At 50.4% G+C, this 24,244-nt stretch overlaps 1 protein-coding gene across 1 annotated transcript; it reads left to right on the forward strand.

The window, feature by feature from the left end:
• The first annotated feature begins 19,544 nt into the window (after window positions 1-19,544).
• On the forward strand, window positions 19,545-22,426 carry LOC131088700 (zona pellucida sperm-binding protein 3-like). Its single transcript, XM_058032946.1, has 9 exons — window positions 19,545-19,922; window positions 20,265-20,383; window positions 20,467-20,570; window positions 20,777-20,954; window positions 21,031-21,151; window positions 21,295-21,386; window positions 21,456-21,601; window positions 22,010-22,129; window positions 22,293-22,426. The coding sequence occupies exons 1-9, from the start codon at window positions 19,545-19,547 to the stop codon at window positions 22,424-22,426; spliced, it is 1,392 nt and encodes a 463-aa protein (XP_057888929.1).
• The last annotated feature ends 1,818 nt before the right edge of the window (window positions 22,427-24,244 follow it).

The raw sequence follows: 24,244 nt of genomic DNA on the forward strand, positions 1-24,244 counted from the left end.
TGGTTTCTCTGTGCCTTGATGGGGACATTAAATAGCAGGCAGCATGTGCTGAGCCTGGGCATCTCGTGCCTGTGTGATGAGCAGTTCCCAGGCACAGACACAGGGAAGGCCATTGGCACACCTGACTGTGGCTGTACAGAACCTCCCTGCAGGACAAGCAGGGCCACTGTTCCCTGCAGGAGTTCGTGGTCCAGCCCTTCCCCAGCTGTGGGCTTGAGGCTGGGGATTGGATTTGTGGAGTGCAGCAGTCAGGGAAAGAAATGAATGAAATTCTGCAGCCAGGCTGTGCCAAGCCCTGTGTGAGCCACACAGCCCCAGGGTGCTGGGGAGAGCCCAGGGACTGCACAGGTCTGTGAGAGCCACAGCCCAGAAAGAAATGAGAAAAAAAGAAATTGAAGAAAGGAGAGGAAAGAAGAGAGAAAGAAAGGAAAGGGAAGAAGGGAGGGAGGGAGGGAAGGAAGGAAGTGTCAGAAGGAAGGAAGCGTCAGAAGGAAGTGTCGGAAGGAAGGAAGGAGAGAGAGAGAAGGAGAGAAGGAGAGAAGGAGAGAAGGAGAGAAGGAGAGAAGGAGAGAAGGAGAGAAGGAGAGAAGGAGAGAAGGAGAGAAGGAGAGAAAGAAAGAAAGAAAGAAAGAAAGAAAGAAAGAAAGAAAGAAAGAAAGAAAGAAAGAAAGAAAGAAAGAAAGAAAGAAAGAAAGAAAGAAAGAAAGAAAGAAAGAAAGAAAGAAAGAAAGAAAAAGACCCCAGCATCTGTCTGCTCCCAACAACTGAACCTGAAACAGGGGATGTTTTTCCCCTCCACTTGCCTGTTCATTGAATAAATTTCAAATAAGATCACCACGGGTCTTAAGCAGAGTTTCCTAAATTAATCTCCTGAACATAATCATCAGAGAAAGGCTTGTTCCTGCAAGGCTGTGCCTTGCACTCGTTAGGAGGTGAGTGGCAGCAGCTGTCACTGAATAATCATTCTCATTAACTCATCTTTGTACCTTTCCTTTGCCTGATGAAACCCTCTCTCCAAAACACAGCCTCGAGGGCTGCTCAGAACCAAAGCACACAAACAGGGAGAGACAGGGCCAGGGAGGCTGGAAACTCAGCCACCTCCTCCTGCCAGGGAGAGAATTTAGAGGGAGAACATGGCCCAGCTCCTGTTCCCTGCAGGCCTGGCAGGAGGGACCAGCTCCTGGGGCATGGCCCAGGTATCTGCCATCCTTTCATCCTTCCCTGTGGTGTTTGTGAGGGTGCCCAGGATGAGGTGAGAGAGGAGGAGTCTGACTCCATGTTCCCAGAAGGCTGATAATAAATATAATATAATATAATATAATATAATATAATATAATATAATATAATATAATATAATATAATATAATATAATATAATATAATATAATATAATATAATATAATATAATATAATATAATATAATATAATATAATATAATATCATTATATATTATTATGTTATATGTAATTAATTATATTATTAACTATTATATAATTAATAATATAATATTGATGATATATAATTAATTCTCATATGTAATATAATATAATATAAATTATATTATATTATATTATATTATATTATATTATATTATATTATATTATATTATATTATATTATATTATATTATATTATATTATATTATGCTATACTAAAACTATACTAAAGAAACAGAAGGATACAGAAAGAAGGTTTAACAAGAACGAATAATAAAAACTTGTGACTGACTCCTCACAGTCTGACACAGTCTGACCAATGGTGATTGGCCATTAAGTAAAAACAATTCACATGTTTGGATAAACAATCTCCAGACCACATTCCAGAGCAGCAAATACAGGAGAACCTGAGGCTTCTCAGCTCCCCAGAAGAAAATCCTGGGCAAAGAGGATTTTTCAGAAAATGTGACAGTGAATTCCCCCTGCTGTCAGTAGCCCCAGCAGGGCTCTCATTACCCCTGCCCCTCACTGGCCTCACTGCAGTCCCTGGTGAAAAGCTGCCTGCACCACCTGGGGCTGCTTTCTTCAGAAAACTATTGTAAATGTTAATGTGAGCTTCATTTGCAGGATATGCTGTTTTGTGATAATTTTTGCAATCCCAAAACCCAAGGGCACTCTCAGACTCTGGTCCCAGCTGTGGGTCAGCAGTCAGGGTTGCAGCCTTGTCTCTGGTGCTGGTTTCAGTGGCATAAATGATGTGGGATCCCAAGGCAGACTGCAGAGACCGTGCTTAGAGATGCCACCAAGTGAGCAACCATGAGAAAATAACTTTAAATCAAGGGTCTCAGGCTCAGATTTCAAAGTTATTTCCTAAATCCAGGAAATCTGTGTCTGTCCCTCTCTGCCACTCCTCAGCTGTTCAGAGAAGCAAGATCCCTGGGAGCCCATCCCTGAGGAGCTCCCTGCTCTGGGCACAGCATCTCTCCAGGACACTGACCAGTTGTGACTTTTATTTGACCAATGGTCTGGTGCTGACAGGGAGCATACGGCCAGGGCTGGAGCAGCAGCAGGAGCCATAGATTATCCCTAATTGCCTGCAGCAGATGAAGCTGACCTTCAGAGAGCACAGCCATGAATCTTCACACAAGGCAGGGAGTGCCACGTGGATTTCCTGTCTGCTGCCTTCACAGCTCCACCAAGTATGGGATTTGCAGGGACCCCCATGGCAGGGAGGAATGATGAGGAGGACTCCATCTTATCAAAAGGCTAATTAATTACTTTATATACTATATTGTTCTATATTATATAACACTATATTACATGACATCTAAACTGAATCTGCCAAGCTCTCAACCCTGCACACACTGCCCAGAACCTCATGACTGTCCCTCAACAGTCCCAACTCACATACACACACAAACCTGGCCCTGACAGGCCAAGGAAACAAAACTCCATCACTCTGGGTAAACAATCTCCCTATTGCATTCTGTTCTGGCACAAACACAGGCACAGCAAATGATAAGAATTGTGTTTTCTTTCTCTGAGGTTCAGAGAATGTGGAACCCAGAAATATTCTTGAAAAGAACTGTGCCTTGCTTTTTGCTGTGAGGAGAAATGTAGCAAAAACCAAGCCTCTGCTGCTGTTGCAGGAGAAGAAGAAGGGCCAGAAGGATCTGCTGTGCAAAGCCCTGATTTACAAGTCAGGAGCACACCTGAGCTTTCAGGTGTGTTTTCCCTTGCAAGCTGTTCACAGCTAGTGTGCGAAAGGGAGAGCAGACAGACACATATGGAACAGCAGTGTTTTCTGTAGCCTTCTCTGGAGGAAGTAAATCTGCTCTGTTAGACCAGGAACATCATTAAGAATGCTATAGGAACCTGGAGGTTTTTGAGGTGTTGGTGTCTTTATAACTCAGCTTGGGGAAAGGCAGAACAGCTTCCAGAAAGGCATGAGAAGCTGAACAGGAAGGTCTGGGCTGTCAAGGGGAAAGTGTCCTACAAACCTTGCAGTGCTCCATCACTGAGGCAGCAGGGACCAGCTGAGCTGGGAGCAAATGCCACTTCCAGAGTGACCTGAAGGGTCCCAAAGCTCTTGCTGTCTTTGAAACAGGGTCCTGTGCTCGTGCTGGGACAGAGGGAGATGGCAGAGCTCCTGCCTTTCCCTAAGCTCACCCTCCATGTGGCTGGGAGTGCTGGGCAGAGCTGCCTGTCACTGTGGCTCCAGGGCTCAGGCTGTATGGAGAGGAATGAGTGTCACAGACACATTTTATGAAAAATCCTTTCCTTAGGATTTTTCCTCCTGAGAAGCTGAGAGGCCTCAGGAACAAAATGTAAACAATGGTTATCTGCTGCTGTGGAATGCAACAGGTGCATCTGGGATTGGTCTCGTGTGGTTGTTTCTAATTAATGGCCAGTCACAGTCAGCTGGCTTGGACAGAGAGTCCGAACCACAAATGTTTGTTTTTCATTCTTTCTTTTTTTATTCTTAGCTAGCCTTCTGATGAAATCTTTTCTTCGATTCTTTTTGCATAGTTTTAATATAATATATATCATAAAATAATAAATCCAGCCTTCTGAAACATGGAGTCAGATCCTCGTTTCTTCCCTCATCCTGAGACCCCTATAAACATGGTCACAGATGAGAAATCACATCTCTAGGGTCTCTCTATGTGGTTTCCACTTCTGCAGTGCCAGCAATCACCAAGCACACGTTGCTGATTTGGGAGGATTCGTGTCAGATGCTTGGTCACTCTGAATCAGCCAGGCTGTGTTGATATGTACCCACTGCAGCCTGGCCCCTCCTGCAGGCTCAGAACCAGCTAAGAACCAAGATACAAATCAAAAAGAGAAGGAAAACCCAACCAAATGAAACAGCTTGGCTGCCTGTGAGCAGCTCTGTGAGTATCAGCCAGTTTGTGGGCAAAGCCGGAGCCCAGCCAGGGTTTGCTTGGCTGGCTCAGCATTCCCAGGGTGTTTGTGGCCCTCAGAACCTGGCAGAGCCATCCCACAGGGCTGTCAGGGCCAGCACAGGGCATGACAAGAGGGGACAGTGTGTTGATAGGGGACAAACAGCGTCTCAGCTGCAGTTTGAGCACGACAGTCTCTGTCTCTGGGAGCTGTGTGTGCAAGTGCCTCCCTCACTCGTGCACTGCTGTGTCTTGATGTTCATCTCTGCTCTTTCTTGGGGCAGGAATAGACCCCATGGAATGAGAGAGAGAAGCTCTGGCCCTGCTGTGTCAGTGCCCTGACAAATCCCATCTCCTGAGTGTCAGAGCATCGGGGGTAGCACGGTCAGGATGGACAGAGACAGAGATCTCTGCAGCCAGGGCTGGAACTTGGGGTTTATTGCAAAGGGCCTGGGTGCAGGGCCCTGCTGGGATTTGGGGTTTATGGCAAAGGGCCTGGGTGCAGGGCCCTGCTGGGATTTGGGGTTTATGGCAAAGGGCCTGGGTGCAGGGCCCTGCTGGGATTTGGGGTTTATTGCAAAGGGCCTGGGTGCAGGGCCCTGCTGGGATTTGGGGTTTATGGCAAAGGGCCTGGGTGCAGGGCCCTGCTGGGAGCTGCCAAACACAGCTCAGAGCAGCAAAGAGAGGAGAGAGGGGCAGAGAGGGTGAGAGGGTGAAAGAGTAAAAGGGTAAGAGAGTAAAAACGTAAGAGATAAAAAGGGAAAGAGAGGTAAGAGCTAAAAGGGGCAAGAGACAGGAGAGTGAAGTTCTCCTTACAATACAATATATCTTCTTCTGTGTTGAATATTCTAATTCTCACTAACCAGTCTAGTACAAGATACAAATCCTACAGCATTTCCATACAGCCTATAAGAATCACTACATTACCATACTGTGTTATATTTTAAACCCTAAAAACTCCTCTTTGGGCCCCTTCTGCCAAGCTGGCAGGGTCTGCTCTGACCCTTGGGCCTGTCTGCAAGCAGAGGGTGTTGTTCCATCAAAAGGGGATTACCTTCAGCTGGCCATGCCATTGTTTTCCAGTTGTTCAGCAACTGAGGTATCTCAAAGCTTGCTTTCATTTCAATCTCGCTTATAGTTTCCATATTCTCAAAATCTTTTGCCAGGCAATCATATTTATAAGGCTTTCCTGTCTCATCTTCCCCAGCACTGAGGAGGGCAGCGAGGTTTCCAGAGCTCTGCTGGCCGTGCTCGTGGGCAGAGCCAGCTCCTGCCTGGCAGCTCCAGCGTGTGCCAGCTGAGAGGGAGAGGAGATGGGCAGTGACAGGACCCTCTGGGTGCTCTCTGCAGAGAGAAGGCAACTACAGACAGGCAAGGAAGCCTTGGGGTGCTCTGCAGTGCTGGAGGGTGCTCTTATGGCAGGAGGTCACCTCTCCAGCCTCTCTCACCTTGGGCTGCCCCACAAGCTGCATGTGGAGATGTTAGGGGTGATTTTAATGGCCACTGAAGCAATGTTCCAACTGATGTGCCCTGTGGACTTGCTGCTTCCTCCTGCCTGCCCAGGGTGCCCATTCCCAGTGCAGCTCAGCAGGGCCCAAAGCTGGGATCATTTCCATGATATTGGCTGCAGGCTGGCTGCTGGGCTGCCCTCCCTGAGCTGATTTCTTCCCTGGCTCTGCACCCTCACAGCCCTGCCCATCCACAGCCAGCCCCAGGGCAGGCAGGATCCAAGGGCTGAATCCTATTCCTGGCTTTTCAAGCCCTGCTCCGTGTCCCCAGAGCCCTTTCCCACCACCCCTGCTGTGCTGCACAGTGAATTGTGCACAGAAAATCATCACAGGGAGACTGTCCCCTTCCAAAGGCCTGAGCAAGTCTTGGGTCCTTCTGCAAATTACCCCATTCCAGAAGTTCCAGCAGTGGCTGCTGCTTATGTAATTTTTTCCTTTCCACGGGTTTATACAAACTTCCCATTTTAAAAATGAATTCAGCTGGAGACTTCTGGGTTAAATCCTTCAAGTGGTTGTTACTTTACTCCTTCCACTTGGGATTTCTGGAAGAAAAGTACTTACCACACATTTAAATCACAAGGAAGTGCAGGAAACACTGCAATCTTTTCTGCCTCTATTTCATTAACTTCTTTGCTCTCTGAAGGACTGGCAGCCTCTTGAGAGAGCAGATTTCCCCAATACAGGGTCCTGCTGTCATGCCTGTCAGGAAGCCCCACCAAAATTCAGACACTGACTACTTTTACATTTAATGGCCTAAATAGTTATATTTTTAATTAATATTAGTGGGCCTAGCCACCTTTTCATTAATTTCTTCCACTTTTAATTGACCATTGGTTTTTTTCCTCCTTGATCTTGCTAAGGAGCTGCTGAGTTCAAGACAGACAAGGAAATACTGGAGAGGGTCAAAACTTGTATTTCAGGCTTTCCTGAAGAGTCTCCCTGCTAAGCCAGCCCAGCAGAACAAGGTTGGGAAGGTGTAGCATCTCTGAGTGAGAGGTTTCTATTTTGGTGTGGATGGAAGTCCACAGAAAGTGATGACTGATTAGGAGTTACTCTGCACATTCAGTTATCTGCCATCTTTTTCAAAACAGATATAAAATACCAAACTCCACACTCTTGGCTGAAACATTTGGTCCTGGAAGCAATTATTAATTCTTAATCACCTGCAGGATCTGCAGGATGCCTTGAGCTTCACAACTGCTTCCATTGCTGGAGGGGGATGAGCCAGCCCCAAGCACAGCTGCTATGCCCTGTTGAATTTGGGAAGATTGGGCTTCACAGCAGAGTTAAAAGGGAAATATTGATAACCCAAACTATTCTGGAGAAGCAAAATGGGTGCAGCCACTCCCTCCCTGTGCTGTGGGGTTGGCAAGGGGGTGATGCCCAGGCTCTGAGATAATTTTGGGCTGGGAAAGTGCAAAGTTTGGCTTCTCCCAGTGGTGCCCACTGCTGTGCTCCTCACACGTGTGGGCTGGCTCTGCTGCTGCCTCTCCCAGGGGTGCACCCACGCACAGCTTGGCACCTGCTCCGAGACAGGAGAGGATGGAGGAGCAGGGGAGGTGAGAGGAGGGGAGCTTGAGAAGTTTTCCAACTCGGAAAATTATTCTGAAGCTAAAAAATGGAAAGCTAAAATCCCCCACTGGGAAACCCCTTGGAGGATATCAGAAAACGAGGCTGAGTAGTTTCTTTGGATCCTGTGGAATTTAACACAGATTTGTCATCTAGCTGTCAAACCCACTAGAAATGTCTCACTCTCTCTTAATAGTTTCAGAGATTTTAGAGATTTTCCAGCTCAAAAGACCATTCTGTTCATCTCTTCTTGCATAAAATTGGCTATTCCTGTATGAAGCCTGTCCGCCCTGGTCAGACAGAAGCTTATCTTTGCAAAAAAAACTCCACTGAGATTTAAACACTTCAGGCACAGAGAATCCATCGTGTACCTGGTGAATCCTTGCAGAGGCTAATTGCTCCCACAATTAACCATGTCTTTCTGAACATATCCAGCCTGCAGGGGTTCAGTTGGGTTAAAGAGCTGTTAATCATGAGGTTCCCCCTCTAGGGATGTGTTCAACAGCTCTTAGCCTGTGAACCTGACCTGTGGGACTTCCCTCAAGGCTTCAGCAAGGCACCTGGGAGCAGCTGGGGTGTCAGGAGCCTTCAGTCAATTGTACACAGGTCACCACCCGAAAAACAGCAGAGGAAGAGCTGACACTGCTGATTTCTGGGTGTTTAGAGAATTAGGAGTGGGCTGCAGGTGTCTGCACTCGTGCACGGCAGGGTGTGGGAGCATGGGGAGCTGCTGGTGGAGGTGCTGCAGTGCTGGATGCTCCTCTGTGCCAAAGCTCATAACTGAGGGCCAATAAAGCAAATAAAACCTTCCCTGTGCTGCCACAGCCTCTCCAGGGGGGTTGTTACAGCTGCATCCCAGGATGTCGCAGACATCTTTTATGAAAAATCCTTTCCTTAGGATTTTTCTTCCTGAGAAGCTGAGAGGCCTCAGGAACAAAAGGTAAACAATGGTTATCTGCTGCTGTGGAATGCAACAAGTAAATCTTTGATTGGCCCATGTTGGTTTGTTCTAATTAATGGCCAGTCACAGTCAGCTGGCTCGGACAGAGAGGCTGAGCCACAAACCTTTGTTATTCATTCTTTCTTTTTCTATTCTTAGCTAGCCTTCTGATGAAATCCTTTCTTCTATTCTTTTAGTAAAATTTTAATGTAATATATATAATAAAATAATAAATCAGCCTTCTGAAACATGGAGTCAGATCATCATCTCTTCCCTCAACATGAGACCCCTGTGAACACGGTCACACCAGGAAGCTGATGTAGGAGTGTTATTGGGACTGGGATGTTTTTATGAGGTGCTGCTTTCACACCCCACTGCTTGGGATGCCCAAGTGCCTTAAATAAACACCTGGAGGGACACAGCCATTGAGCTAACCAACATCCATGACCCAGCTCCCACAGAGGGGTGGGAGCTGCTCTGGGAGCCCCTGTGTGCCCAGCTCTGCCCTGAGGGGCCCAAGGTGCCTGTGGAGGGGAAGAAGAACATGTTTGTAGTGCAGAATTATTTTTCAGACCTCATCTTCTGCAAGGCCCTGGAGCGTTGCTCAGCTTCTCCCCGGGGATAATCTGTCAGGAGAGAAATCTCTCTGCTGCACTGGCCTGCGCTGCACAGCAATTGTCCTTGGAGAATAAGTGCTTTGGATGGATGACTCCTGCAAAAGTGAGACACAAGAGTAAATGAATTCAGCTATGGGCTGGAGTGGAGCTGCTCAGCCTTTTGGTTTGAACTAGCAGCTGTGTTTCCTCCAGATTAAAACATATTCCACTCTCGGCCATGCCTCGACCTGTTCTGCCACTGGAATGCTGGAACTCACAGGAATCTGTAATTAATATATGATAACTAAATCTAACTAAATTTAACTCAATTTAATCAAATTTCTTGAGACAAGCAGCCCAGACAGCCACGTCCCATGAACAGCTGGTGACAGAAATTTGTGTTTTTCAAAAGGAGAAGCAAACCTAATTAGTCCTTTCTGATGGAGGACTTCACAAATTGCACAATTTCCAAATGCTCTTTAGTCATTAACCCTAATTACTGGATCTAAGTACACAAAATTTACATTTGCAACTGCGAGAGCAGGAAATCTCAGTATTTAAATAAATATATAGATGTGCCAATTTTACCAGCTCTTCTTCTCCCCACTGCAAGCTGCATGATCTGAAAGGCACAAAGTCCCAAAGGCTTGATGTGTGTGACACGATGGTTTCCACTGCCAAGCAGGTGTGAGCTGCAGAGCTTGGCTTCAGTAATGAACCATCTTCTTTTAGTTTATTAAGAGCAGGTTAGAGGTGAAGTGAGCATGGTGTGGAAGTGCCTGAATGCAGGGGCAGCTCTGGAGAGGCTCCTTCATCTCTCAGAAAAGAGAGTTAGACAGGAAAAAAGGTTAAAGGTAAGACCATGCAGTGTGAGTTTGATTACCCAGAGGAGCAGCACCCCAAGGGTGGATGTGTCGCAGACATCTTTTATGGAAAATCCTTTCCTTAGGAATTTTTCTCCTAAGAAGCTGAGACACCTCAGGAACAAAATGTAAACAATGGTTATCTGCTGCTGTGGAATGCAAGCAGGTGCATCTGGGATTGGTCTCATGTGGTTGTTTCTAATTAATGGCCAATCACAGTCAGAGAGCCAGAGAGCAGAGCCACAAGCCTTTGTTATCATTCTTGGCTATTCTATTCTTAGCCAGCCTTCTGATGAAACCTTTTCTTCTATTCTTTTAGTATAGTTTTAATGTAATATATACCATAAAATAATAAATCGGCCTTCTGAAACATGGAGTCAGATCCTTGTATCTTCCCTCATCCAAGAACCCCTGTGAACACCATCACAGGTGGATGTGCTGCTCCCCAAGGGTGGATGTGCTGCTCCCCAAGGGTGCTGTGCTGCTTTCAGCCAGGCTGATTTGGGAGGAGTGATGCAGAGCCAGGGCTGGGATCCTGCAGGGAGCCCCAGGAGCAGCTCAGGGCGCCCCAGTGAGCCATCAGGGTGCTTGTCTGGGAGCTCATCTCCATTCCCAGGCTTCCAGGTGGCACTGGCACGCTGGATATTGCCCCCAGGGTTCTGGACAAGGTCTTTATTTTCAGCTTACTGGTGATGTGTGGTTCACAATGTTTCCCAGGAATTTATGAAAGCCTGGGAAGAGCTGGTGAGTCAGGAGGCAGGCAGTCATTAATTCCCAGTAATGCCTCAGACTGAGTTAATTTCTGTTATCAGAAGATGAAATGATGTGAAAAGTAGATTTATTTATTTTTCTGAGGCTGATGCAGTTTGCTTTTGGAAGACACTGTGCTCTGGGGAAAAGCAGTGCCAGTGCCTTGGCAAGAGAGGAGCCTGAATCCTCTCGCAGGAGTTTGTTCAACACAGAAATGTTTGCTGTGTGTTTGAAACAAGAGGTTGTATCAAGGTCACTCCACTGAGACTCAGCTTTGCAATCCCTGTGAAAGGAGAGCTCTTGCTTTTGCTGTCCTCAGAGACCTTTTCTTCCTCCCCTCCTCACGGAAAGGGCAGGGCTGCGAGCTCTGGCAGGAGGAATAAAAGGTTTGCAGAATGGGCACTCCTACAAAGTGTCCTGCTGTAAAGAAGTGCTATAAAGAAGCTGAATCTGTTCCAGAGCGTCCCTCTCTTTCTCCAGGCTCCCTCCAGGCCCAGCCCTAGCTCTGCTGTGCTGCCAGGAGGGAACTCTGTGGCTGCAGAGGTGATCCAGATCTGTTCTTCCAGCACCAGCCCCTCAGGGTGCCAAGGAGGAAATGGAGAACTAATCCATTTGAAAATCTTTTAGCAGCTTACATTAACATTAATCTGGCAGCTGCCATGAAACCTTCAGGAGCTGTCCTCACTGAGTGCTTCCCTCCTCCTTTTTAACCTCACAGGGAGGATGCAGGGACAGTGACAGCAGGGCTGTGTGCCACTGCCCTCCCAACCCAAGCAGGACTGGGTTTGATTCCTCTGCTCCCTGTGCTGTCCCGCTGGGCTCAAGAAGTCAATTTTGGGTTGAATTTAATTCCATTCCATCAACCTAATACAGAGTATATCATGGTCACCCTACATTTCCTGATCAGTGCTCTGTGCATGCCACAAGCAGCCTGGGATGGACTGAGCTTGGGCTAGCAGTGCTGTTGTTCTTATGCTGACAGGGGCCCTGGATAAATCCAAACACTGAAGGAGACACAAAAGCACCCATCCAGGCTGCAGGCTGAGCAAATAAAGAAACTGATTGCTGGAGAGTTTTATGAGGATAATAAACAACATGATAATAAATGGCCATGAATATTTCATGGCGGGTGTAGTGCTGATATGACGTGCCATAGAGGAGTGATGGGGTTTTTCAACATTGGGATGCAAATGGGGAATGTGTTCTATATTTTGCAGGTTTCTCCCCAGACACGCTGTGTTTTCTGAAAATCAGATTGACTGGGAGCGTTTGATATGAGAAACAACTTGAGGGCTCTGGTTAGCGTCAAAGAAAAGCACAGGGAACTATCAGAGGATTGTCGGTGCTGGAGATGAAAAAATCCCACGCGGATCAAGCAGCCCCTAAACATCAGGGAAGGCAGGTGAGAGTTACCAAAGGCAAATCACGCTCTGTGCCATCCCTGGAGCTGGGAGCTGAGCTCCCCACCCAGAACCAGCAGCCCCTCTGTGCTGGGGACAACACAGCCCCTGGGAGAGGGGATCAGAGTGAGGGGCCAGGTCCTCCCTCCTCACTCACTGCTGGGGACAGGGGTTTGAGCTTCCCAGGGACAAAGAATCCAATTTCTGAAGGGAACCAGGGATTTGAGCTTACAGGGGCAAAGAATCCAATTTCTGGAGGGGACCAGAGGTTTGAGCTTGCCAGGGACAAAGAATCCAGTTTCTGGAGGGGACAGGGGTTTGAGCTTGCCAGGGGCAGACAGTGAAAGGATCTCCTTTCTGGATGGGACAGGGATTTTTGAGCTCCCCCCAAATTTGCAGACAAGGGTTTTTTTTAATAGAACCCTTTGTTCAAAGGCATGGGCAGATACCTGGAGTGATGCCTCCACCTGAACAGGTTCCTCTGCAGGGACACTCAGCCCAAGGTCACTGGGCAGGACCCAGTGGGTCAGTCCTACCTCCTCCTCTTTTAATTAATTCTATCAGCCCCACACTTTGCCCCACAGGCAGAGGAAACTGGCTTTAGTGGTGTTTGTTTCCTGCTCTCTGCTGGCAGGTGTTCCTGCCTGAGCAGGCCCAGGGCACAGAGCTGGCTCTCTGAACATCTGTGTGCCATCACACACAGGAACACACTCAGGGGAGTGCAGGCAAGTGCTGGCAGCTGCCAAGGCCAAGTACCAGCCTGTGCCTGGATAAGACAGCAATGGCAGCACTGAGAGGCCCCTGCTTTCCTCCTGCATCTCCCTCAGCCTTCACTGACACACTCTGGCCTGCTGCTCTTCACAGGCACCTTTCATACTCATCCTGCCTCCTCCTCTTTTAATTAATTCTGTCAGGTCCCCAGCCAGCTATTAAAATGCACTGCATGTTACATATTCACAAGTTTGGATGGTGCAGGGACAGTTTCTAACAAGCCACCTGCCTCCTGTCCTGCTTGGCACGGGTGGCAAAGCCAGGGTGTGAAAGGAGAGGTGGGACTAGAGGGAAGCAGCCTTTGCAGGTGCCTGGATTGGCACAGGAACAGGTATGGAGCTGGAGAGACAGCCTGCAGGCTTGGGTCCATCAGCCATGGGACAAACCTGGCTGTTTTCACCCCTTGCTGCAGCTCTCTGCCTCTGTATCCCCATTTCCAAGGCAGAGTGAGGAGCACACCCATCCTCCTGTGTGTGAAACATTGCTGAGGAGCACCTGCACCTCAAAACAGTGAGAGCCAACACATTTCCAGCTACTGCCACTTCTAAAGCTGCTCTGTTACCCAGCATGGCTGGGAGCCATCCCTGGTGTCACCTGTGTCCTTGTGGGGACATCAGTGCAGACACCCCACCTGGAGCAGTTCTCCCACCTGCTTCACAAGTTCCTAGTGAACCCAGAGTGTTTCCTTTGGTTTCTCACGTGGTTCCTCCTCGAGGTCCTGCTGATCTGGTGGCACCGGTGGCACCTACCCTGGTTCCTTGGTCCCACCATGGTTGCTCTATATTTTTACCCTCCATGCTGCACTCGGATGACCCAGGGCCTTGTTACTTCCAGGCTTTTCAAGGGCTTGTCCCAATTTTCTGATCCCTACAACCAAAATCAATCCCAACCACTTTGGTTAGGACTCAGCACCCACACACAGATGTGGAAGCTGCTCTGCAGAGCCCTGTTTTCACCAACACACCCATGAATAAACAGGCCACAGCTCCCAGGTATGTTTGGCCAGCTGGTGTCTCAGTGGAGGTGGGCCCATCAAATGGAAAGTGCCTTTTCAAAAAGTAAAAAAATTAAAAAGGGGGAAAAAAGGGAAAAAATAGAAAATAGAAAAAAAAAAAAAGCCCTTGTTTTAAAGCCTGCACCTGAGTGATGCTGTGAGTTAACTTCTCCCAAAATAGGTGTTGTCAGATGATGAAAACTCTTCCACAAAGATGTTAAGCTCACTTTCTGGATCAGAAGTATTTCTTCTCGGAGAGTGCTGATGAGATTGTGCCTTGATCAGCCAAAGTGGGGCTGATTTGAATGTGCTTTACTACAAAGCAGTCATTACATTTCTCCTTAGGATCCAAACAAACATTCCCTCCGTATTTCAGCTGTGCTGAACTGGCTTTGCAAGGAGCCCTGCAGGCATTTGCTCAGGAGCTGGTGAAATTACCCTGCCTAATGGCCTCCAGAAGCTGAGCTAGCCAAGCATGAACGGTGCCACGGAGATCCCAGGAGCTGTGTGAAGCAAATGGCACATTGGCTTCTGTGGCAGCCTCAAGGTAGCAGCTCAAGCATAAAGTGCGGATGGAAAAGGACTTAATATGCTCACACACACACCTTGTTGTTTTGTTTTGGGCTCTTTCTGTCCATTAATTTGACATGCTTCTCCTGGAAAGTGTGTGGATGGGAGAAGCAGTGTTTGCCCACGTGTTCCATCAGCTCTGCTGACACCTCGGGCAGGAGGGCTGGGGCTGCCTTCAGCAATGTCATCCTGAGCTGATGGGGTCTCTGGGGTCAAGGTGTTAGAAAGTCTCTTTTTCCCAGCCCTGAGACTGAAGAAGAAGACAGGATTCCTTGGCTCTCCTTCTCAAGGTTGTTTATTATTTCTTCTTATTTATTTTTATATTATTTATTTATTTATTATATATTATTATGCATTTATTTACCTCTTCTTCTTCTTCTTCTTCTTCATGTTATTATTATTATTATTATTATTATTATTATTATTATTATTAGTAGTAGTAGTAGTAGTAGTAGTAGTAGCAGTAGTAGTAATTAAATTGTTTCTGGTCTGCCAAGGTCTGTTCAGCAGGTCAGACAGAGGCACTCTGACCACCACCCTTGGGGCAGTGTTATCTTTTTATATTAAAAAAACTACTTTATTTACAATAACTTCCCAATACCTATCACCTATGTTAGACAGTGTGTCTCTACCTTAAACCAATCCAAAAGTGCCACCATCACAGTAGAAGACAGAGGACAAGAAGGAGAAGGAGAAAGAACATGCCCAGATTCCTCCATCTTGCCTCTTGAACCCCCATTCTAAAACCCCAAAATTCTACATTTTCACACAGTGATAAATTCACTGTCATTCTATTCAAACTCTTGTGGCTTGTAACTCCTCACACAAAGTTGGTAATTGTCTCCATGGGTTAAAATGGAAGGCACAGGTGTTTTTGACTCCGTGCCAAGGTCTCTGAGCCCGCTGGCAGGGTCTGGAGCCATCCAGGGCAGCCAGAGGAGTGTCCTGGGTTCTGACACTGAGTGACCAAGGGCAATGCATGGCACCAGCAGTGTGTGCAAGCATGGGGACCCTCCTGGCACCTCTGCAGCACCCTGCACAACAGCCTCAGGCTCCTTGCATGCTGCAGCAGGAGCAGGAACCAGCACTGCAGCAGGAAGGATGAATCCCACTGAACTCTCTGTGAGGGGTTTCCTTGTGCAAACTGGTGGGATCAATCCCCAGGTATTGCCCATACAGATGCTGTCAGCTGCACTGGCAGGGCCTGGCTGTGCCTCTCCCCGTGCCCTGGGCTGGCTGTGTGCTCAGGTTTGCCCTGCCAAGGTTGAGTTCTGCCGCCATGGAGGGCAGGGATGATGTCAGTGGGTAACGTCAGTGCTCTCGGGGAGGAGGGGGGTATCATTCTCACTGCTGAGAGCTTTTATTTGTCACACTGCCAGTCACCTGAGCAGCTGTGGCACGTGCTGGCACGCACGTGAAGGAGGGAGCGTGATGAAGTGTCATTAGAGCAAGGGCTGGCTGATTGGGAGCTCCATCACCCAACATCTGTATCTATGCTGCACTGCTTTACTGAAATCACCCTGATTTACTGCAGACCTCTGAGTTTTACTCTCCACATGTTTACTGTGGCCAGCTGGAAAAGCACACGTTTTTTACTTGGCCTGTGTTTGTCACAGACATCTTTTATGGAAAATCCTTTCCTTAGGATTTTTACTCCTGTGAAGCTGCAAGGCCTCAGGAACAAAATGCAAACAATGGTTATCTGCTGCTGTGGAATGCAACGGGTGCATCTGGGATTGGTCTCATGGGGTTGTTTCTAATTAATGGCCAATCACAGCCAGCTGGTTTGGACAGAGAGTCTGAGACACAAGCCTTTGTTATCATTCTTTATTTTTCTATTCTTAACTAGCCTTCTGATGAAATCCTTTCTTCTATTCTTTTAGTATAGTTTTAATGTAATATATATCATAAAATAATAAATCAAACCCTCTGAAACATGGAGTCAGATCCTCATCTCTTCTCTCATCCTCATACCCCTGTGAACAGTCACATGTGTTGTGCACTAATGAAGTTCTTCCCTTCTAAAAGCATTTTAAGATTAAATAATTACCAGACAGGGAAACCTCCTTTCCACCTCCCCTGGACCCTTCCTGTCTCTCATCCCATTTCTCCTGCTTTCCTTGCAGTTTATGAGCTGGTAAATCACATTCCAGCCCCTGCTTTGCTCTGCACCTAGGCAGTGGTGTGATCCTGTGGAATAAATGTGTGTGATGAGAATGCCTTTAGCAAAGCACACCCTGTGTCCCCCCAGCCTTGAGCCCACCCAGCTGATGGGTTTATTATTTATCCTGGTGAGCTCTCCTCAGAGCTGAGACCCTGCCTTCATGCATGTCCCTGAATTACGGCACCAGAGCTGTGAAAGAATTTGAGTTTCAGCGCTGACTGATATGAATAGGTCTGCCTGCAGCTAAAAATAGAAAGCACAGGGCAGGCTTCCAGGCAGAGCTGTAGTAAATCCTAATGCAAGGTGGCTCGGCAGCAGTTCCTGTGGCAAAGCTCCCTCCCAGGAAAGCTGTGGCGTGGGCCCAAACCAATATTAGGTGACAGAGTTTCCTTATGGGAAGTAGCTTGTGAGCTGCAGAGACCAATAGTGAGTTTCAAAGCTTTCTTTTCCCTAGAGCAGGGGTGCCCAGCTCTGCAGGAATGACTCCTTGGCTCTGTGCCTCAGTTTCCCTTTGCAGGGGACTCTGGGTGCTGCAGGAGATGCATTTTGGCTGCAGTTTTCTGGCTCTCTCACATCTGCAGCAGGGCAGATGTGCAGGGCATGCCTGTGAGCCTGCTCTGCTCCACCACCACCCCTTGTGCTCCTATTCCTCCTCCTGCACTGAGGTGTTGGCTCATCCCCTGCTCTCCAGGCCAGCAGGGAGATGCACTCTCTCAGCCCCGGGTGCTGCTCCCTGGCCTTGCTGGCAATCAAGTGCTCCCTTCCCCGCAGGACCGTGCCTTTTGGCACATCTCTGCACATCTCCCTCATCACGGGGAGTTATTTCTCTGTTCATTAGGGCTCATCTGCTGTGACAATCTGCTCCCCCAGAGTCCTGGTGCCATCAGTCATGACAATGGCTCATCACAGCGGCGCTGGCTCAGCGAGTGGCTCATTGTCCCCGTGCTGGAGCATATGGTCCCCTGCCTCTCTGCTGCCCCACACACGGCCCTCTGCACGAGGAGCAGCTGTGCAGAGGCTCCGTGGGGCTCCCGAGGGCCAGCCAAGTGTGACAGGCACAAGGAAGAGCGCTCAGCGCTGGGCAGAGCAGGGCTGGCTCTCGGGGCAGAATCGCCCCTGGGCTGGGGCAGCAGCAGGACAGGGCTCGGGGAGGGCTCAGCTGTGTTTGTAGGGGATGGAAGGGCTGCCATCCTTTCATGCTGGGCAGGACACTGCTCCTGCAGTCACCCTTGGGGCGGGGATGGCTGCTCTGGAGGCAGCGGGGAAGAGCTCTCGGGGCTGTTGCACTGAGCACAGAGTGACCCACAGGGCTGGGACCTGCCCCTGCAAAGTGCTGAGCTGTTCCAGGGGTGAGAAATCCATGCTGGAGAGGGAAAGTGTGGGCTGGGGCTGTGTGAGGCTCTTTGGGATCCTGGATCCTCCTCTGTGGAACAGCATGAGAGGCTTTGGGAGCAGGCACCCATCCCTGGAGGGAGACCTGGGTCCCACAGAGGTTGAATGGATCAAATCCTGGATTTCCAGGGCCATTCCTAGTGTTGGGATGGGGAGTGGGGCTGCGGGAAGCAGGAACATCCCCTCCCATCTCCATGGATACCTCTGGATGCAGGAACATCCCCTCCCATCCCCATTGATCCTTCTGGATACAGGAATATCCCCTGCCATTCCCATAGATACCTCTGGATGAAAGAACATCCCTTCCCATCATCCCCATGGATCCTTCTGGATGCAGGAACATCCCCTACCATCCCCATGGATACCTCTGGAAGCAGGAACATCCCCTCCCATCCCTCTGGAGCCCCCCAAGCAGCCCCATCCCACTGGATAAAACATTCCAGGACAGCTTCAGGATGAGCCAGGCTGGGATCTGCCCCATTCCTGCAGAATTCATAGAGAGGCCTGGAGACATTTTCTGTGTCCCATCATTTATTCATCATCCCTAAAAGCACCCGGGACAATGCTGGGACACCGGGATGGTGCCAGAATGGATGTGGGAATGTGGAGTGACATTATGGATGCTGCAGGGGACAGCAGGACCTGACAGGAGAATTTCCACCAGGAATTCGGGCTGGGTCAGAGCTTGGCTCATCCCTTACAAGTGACCCGAGTGGGTCCCCTCATCCCAAACCCATCCCATAGATCCTGGAAGAGGGAGGTAAATGCTCCAGCCCCGTTTCCCAGTAAAAAAACCAAACCAACAAACAAACAAACAACCCCAAAACCCCCCCAAACCAAAAATCAACACCAGGAATAAATCCTGAGGGCAAAATCCCTCTCAGCTCTCCCATCCCTGTGGATGGGGAATGGGAATTCTCCGGGAATGCCCGCAGGGCACGGGGATGACCTGGCCGGGCCATGCCACTCTTCTGAGTGTCCCCAACTCCTCCTGCAGCTGCACGGGGTCATTGTCACCCTCCCGTGCCCACCAGCGGCGGTACCATCAGCGCAATTAACACTCAGAGGCTAATTACTCTCTGGATTCTGCCTGCCGGTCCCTGACCAGCTCTGCCCCTCTGCTTTCCATGCAAATGAACTCGTTATGGTGCCCTCATTAGCCAGGCAAAATTCCAGGGAAATCCGGCACGGGAAATCCCAAAGCGCCCAAAGCGTGGGGCTGGCACATCCCCAGTTCTGAATGCACCGTCTGGATTTTGGGGAATTCCTGGGAATGTCCGAGATTGCCTCGCTTGGCCAAAATCGGCTCAGGGAGCGAGGGGGACACGGGTGACATCGGTGCTACCACAGCCGAGCAGGACATGGGATAAAGGTGACAATGCCCGGCTGCGGGGGGAGGGAATCATCACCCTCGGGAGGGATGGGATCCAGCTGGATCCCGTTATCCCGAGTGGAATGCCCAGCCGGATCCCGTTATCCCGAGTGGAATGCCCAGCCGGATCCCGTTATCCCGAGTGGATTCCCCAGCCGGATCCCGTTATCCCGAGTGGATTCCCCAGCTGGATCCCGTTATCCCGAGTGGAATGCCCAGCTGGATCCCGTTATCCCGGCAGGGAAAATCCCCCGGGATACTCCCATAAAAAGCTCCCGCGCAGCCCCTTTGCCATGCGCTGCTTTCCCTGGGCTCAGGATGGGGTTCGGGAGCCGCTTTGGGGTCGCTCTGCTCTGCTGGGTGTTGGCTCTGGCCGCATCCTCCGATCCCTGGGGTTTTCCCTCGCGGAACTCCGGGATGTGGCGGCTGCGGGGTGACTCCCCCCGGTCGCAGGCGTGGGCTCGGGTGGATCTGTCGCAGCTGCGGGCGCTGTCCCCGCGCCCCGCGGTGGCCGTGCGCTGCCAGGAGGGGCAGCTGGCTGTCACCGTGCGCAGGGACCTCTTTGGCACCGGGCGCCCGGTGCGGGCGGCGGAGCTGAGCCTGGGCACGGCCTCCTGCCCGCCCCTGTCCCCGAACCCTGCCCAGGCCTTTGTCACCTTCGTGGCCGCGCTGCACGAGTGTGGCAGCACCCTGCAGGTGAGTGGTACCAGGGTCATGTGAGGATGTCAGCCCTAGGGGTGCCCTGGTGCAGGTGCTGGTAGGTTTGGGGTGAGCAGTGTCCGGAGCAGGGGTGGATTTTTGGAATGTGGGTATCCTGGATGAGGCACACGCTCAGTTGTAGGTGTGGAATTGGATGCAGGAATTAATAGGATAATGGGATAAATCTCTCCTTCATGCCTGAGCCTTGTTGGGATGCCAGCACAAAGCTCCGTGGCGTCCTGTAGGATCGGGAATGTGGCCTCTGTGTCCCAGCAGAGTCCCTGCTGGTGCCAAGTTCGTTTTCCTGATTTTTCCCCCTCTCCCAAATCCTCCTTCCAGGTGACCCCGGACTCCCTGATCTACAGAACCACCCTGTTCTACAAACCCACCCGTTCCGGCAACCCCCTTATCGTGAGGGCCACCCCCGCCGAGGTCCCCATTGAGTGTCACTACCCCAGGTGAGTGCTGGCGGCTGTCCCCGCCCTGCCACGGCCCCGAGGCGCCGGTGCCAGCCCAGGCAATTCCCATCGCTTCCCTTTAGGAGGAGCAACGTGAGCAGCGGTGCCGTGCAGCCCACCTGGGCCCCGTTCCGCTCCACGGCGGCGGCGGAAGAGCGGCTCCGGTTCTCCCTGCGCCTCATGGACGGTGGGTGCCGCTTGGGTGGCCTGGTGTCCCTCAGCTCCGTATCCCTCGTGGCTCCTGGGGACATCCTGGGAGCCCCAATGGAGCTAACCCCACCCCACGGGGGTTGCTGCACCCCCGTGGTGCTGCTGTTGTGGGATCCAAGAGGTCCCACGCTGACCCCATAAGAGGTCCCAAAGTGACCCCGTTCCTTGGGATCTGCATTCCAGACGACTGGAGCAGGGAGAGGCTCTCCAATGGCTTCCAGCTTGGGGACAGCCTCCGTTTGCAGGCCGATGTCACCTCGGAGGGCCACGTGCCCCTGCGGCTCTTCGTGGATCGCTGCGTGGCCACCGCCAGCCCCGAGCGGAGCTCGAACCCCCGCTACGCCTTCATCGACCTGGGCGGGTAAGGCGGGCTCGGGCTGCCCGGGGATCCCGGGTGGCTCCTCGGGAGCATCCCGGTGATTCCTGCCCTCCCCCAGGTGCCTGCTGGACAGCAGGGCTGAGGACACCGCCTCAGCCTTCGTGTCCCCGCGGCCGCGGCCGGAGTCGCTGCGGTTCCTGCTGGATGCCTTTAAATTCGCCGGAGACGCCGGGAATTTGGTGAGATGTTGTTGCCATCCCTTCTCCTTTCTCAGTTTATCCATCGCGGGAGAAAAAAGCCCTAAAGTCTCCAAGATTAACTTGACTTGTAGGGGATGAGGCAAGCTTGATTAACTTGAAGTTTTCCTTGATTTCCCCTCCAGCTCTACATCAGCTGCCACCTGCGGGTGTCCCCGGCGGGCGAAGCGCCGAATTCCCGGAATAAAGCCTGTTCCTTCAGCAGAGCCAGCGGGCTGTGAGTGTCCCTGCCGCGGGGAGGGGAGCGTGCCCGCCCGGGCAGGGCTCACGGGTGCCTCTGTTCCAGGTGGGCACCTCTGGAGGGCACGGCGGCCATCTGCAGCTGCTGCGACACCGGCAGCTGTCCCTCTCCCGGAGCGGATTCCCGGGAATTCCGCGCCCCGGCAGCACGGATGGGCAGGCGCCTGAGGAGGGATGGCTCCGGACAGAGAGGTGTGTCCCCAAGGTGTCCCCTCGGGGTTTGGGCACAGTTTAAGGGCAATGCCGGCTCCCCTCCGGTGTGTCCTTAGGGAAGGGATTTTAAAAGAAAAGAGGGGAATTTGGGGGGGGAAATTCTGTGCAGGTGGGGAGGTCCTGGCACTGTTGTTCGTCCCTGGAAGTGTCCCAGGCCATGGCTGGAGCCACCTGGGATAGTGGGAAGTGTCCTTGCATAGGTGGTGTTGCTGGAAGGGTTTTGAGGCCCCATCCATCCCAAACCACTCCATGATTTTATTCCAACTGTGTCCTTGCATTTAAAACGCTTGGAATTCTGCTCTCCTAGTGTCCATCTTTCTGTAATTCTCAAATTCCAGCCTAAAGCAGGAATTCCTCTCCTGGCTACTCATTCTTCTCTCTTCCCAGGTGGGCTCTTAGGGCCGACTGAGGCTGATGTCTCCGTGGGACCCCTCCTGATCCTGGAGCCTGCTCAGGGATTAATGAGCCCCTCTGGAAGTCCAGCAGCAGCTGGGAACACCCCCCAAGGTAGTGGTCACTGTGGGGTTGTGTCTCCAGGCCTCACCCAGGGATTTCACAAAGGGATTTTCTGGAGCAATCCCCCTGAACTGCCCTGTGGGATCCTTCCCAAAGATTGGCTGGAGGCTGGGAAGTCAATGAACGAGTGCTGAGAGGGTTTTGTCCCTTCCAGGTGCTGCTGGTGGAATTCCTGTGCTGATCCAGGGGCTCCTGCTGGCAGCAGCCACTCTGCTGAGCCTGACTGCCCTGGGAATGCTCCTGTGGATGTGCAGGAAAAGGCTCTGCCCTCTGGGAATGTCCCAGTGATCCCAATAAAGAGAAGAAGCATTTGTCACCTCCTGGTGTTCTCTGTGGGGTGGGAGGGGCCCCAGGTGGCTTTGGGTGGGAATCCATCCCTAGATGGGAAAGAGGTTGGATTGGGAATGTGGAGCTGCTGCCACCTGGAAGGGGTTCCCAAACCTCCAAGCACTTGGGTTTGGGAAGTACAGGTGCATTTTCCAAAGGCTGTGTCCATAGAAAAGAATCCTAAGCAAGGTGTGGCTCCTGTTTTAGGGGTGTACTGGTGTTCTGAGTTTCTAAATGATTTCCTAATTTTGGAATTCCTAATTTCCCTTTACCCAGTGGGATGCAGGGATGATGCTCCAAGATCTCTTGAAGGATGCAAGGGCAGCAGGAATTCTGGGATTTTGGTTGGTTGTAGTGCTGAGTTTGACTTCTTTACAGGGGAAAACTTGGAGTAACCTCAGGGATGGGAAAGGGCTGGAGGTGCTTCTGTTTTGCAGGGGCTGGATGGGAATGATTCCCATTGTTTTTATGGAATGTGAGGGCTCTGGGATGAGCACAGCAATGGGATTGCATTCCCTGGGCCATGGCTGGAGCTGGAGATCCCATGCCAGGGCAGCTGCAGATGCTGTGGGTTCTGGGGATGTGTAGGGGGAGGAAAGGACAGCCTTACTTGGGATGGGTGCCCTCTGTGCTCCTCTTCCCCTGGTTTTTGTCTCCAGAGAGCTGCTGGGGACATCCTGGGCAGTGACAAACCTGCTTGGGTAAGCACAAAATCCTCCTGTCATGGTGGTGTGGTCATGGTCCAGCCTCTGAGGCCATCTCTGCTCCATGCAGGTGGAAGGCAGGACTGAGATTTACACTCCTAAATGTGCTGGTTAGAGCTCCATAAACTAACCACCAGCTCAGATCCACCTGGCTCTTCTCCTGTGACAAAACTGCCACAGTCAGTAGAGTGGTAGATTCAATTACTGGCATGGAATAAGATCTTCTCCAAGACTTTTTGAGGATTGAGCATCCAAAAATTGGTATAATTGGAGTAAAAGATAGAGGAACAGTTAAACTGCATGAGAGAGGAACTGAAAAATGGTAAAGAAAAGGGAATAATATGCAAGATGTTGTAAATGTGTTTGGAAGCAGCGTGTCATTGTAAGGAATACAAAGAAAAGGAAATGAGAACGTTACAAGATGAGTTTGAACAAAGAAAGTGACAAAAAGAGCTGTTATCTCTGTGAACAGAACAATTGCAGAAACAACTGGGGTGGGGGGAAGGAAAAAGAGTGGAGGACAAATTAGAATTTATGGTCTGATTTATTAGGTTCCATAAAGATCCATTAGTTAACTGCATGCCCAGAAGATTGGGATGGCGATACATGGAAGAGATCCTGACTGGGAATTCAGGGATGAGAGTAGTGCAGAGAGTGAATTGTAGTTTAAGGTGGCCCCTCTTATTAGAATTGAGGTGTCCCTTGGGGCCCACAGGGCTAAGCAAAGAAATACCACCAGAACCATTCTGTGGGACCTTCTTCAACTGGATAACTTGCAAGAACAATATGGCCAGAAGGCTGGCAAGAGTGGAATTGGGTATTTGTGGTGCCTCTTTGATTAGGGAAGATCATGTGAAGCATGATCTTCATTAGGGGAAACCCAAGGTAAAGCAGAGGTGGCTTGTGTGGACGAGGGGTGTTGTTTACCAAGGCAAGCAGATTTCAACAACAAATCATATTCCAACGCAGACTGAACTGTTCAAGGAAAAAAAGTTTTTTACAGAAAGGGTGACAAAGTTCTGGAATGGCTGCCCAGGGAGGTGGTGGAGTCCCCATCCCTGGGTGTGTTTAACAA

This window comes from Melospiza georgiana, chromosome 12 (genome assembly GCF_028018845.1).
Source record: "Melospiza georgiana isolate bMelGeo1 chromosome 12, bMelGeo1.pri, whole genome shotgun sequence".
NCBI classification, from domain to species: Eukaryota; Metazoa; Chordata; class Aves; order Passeriformes; family Passerellidae; genus Melospiza; species Melospiza georgiana.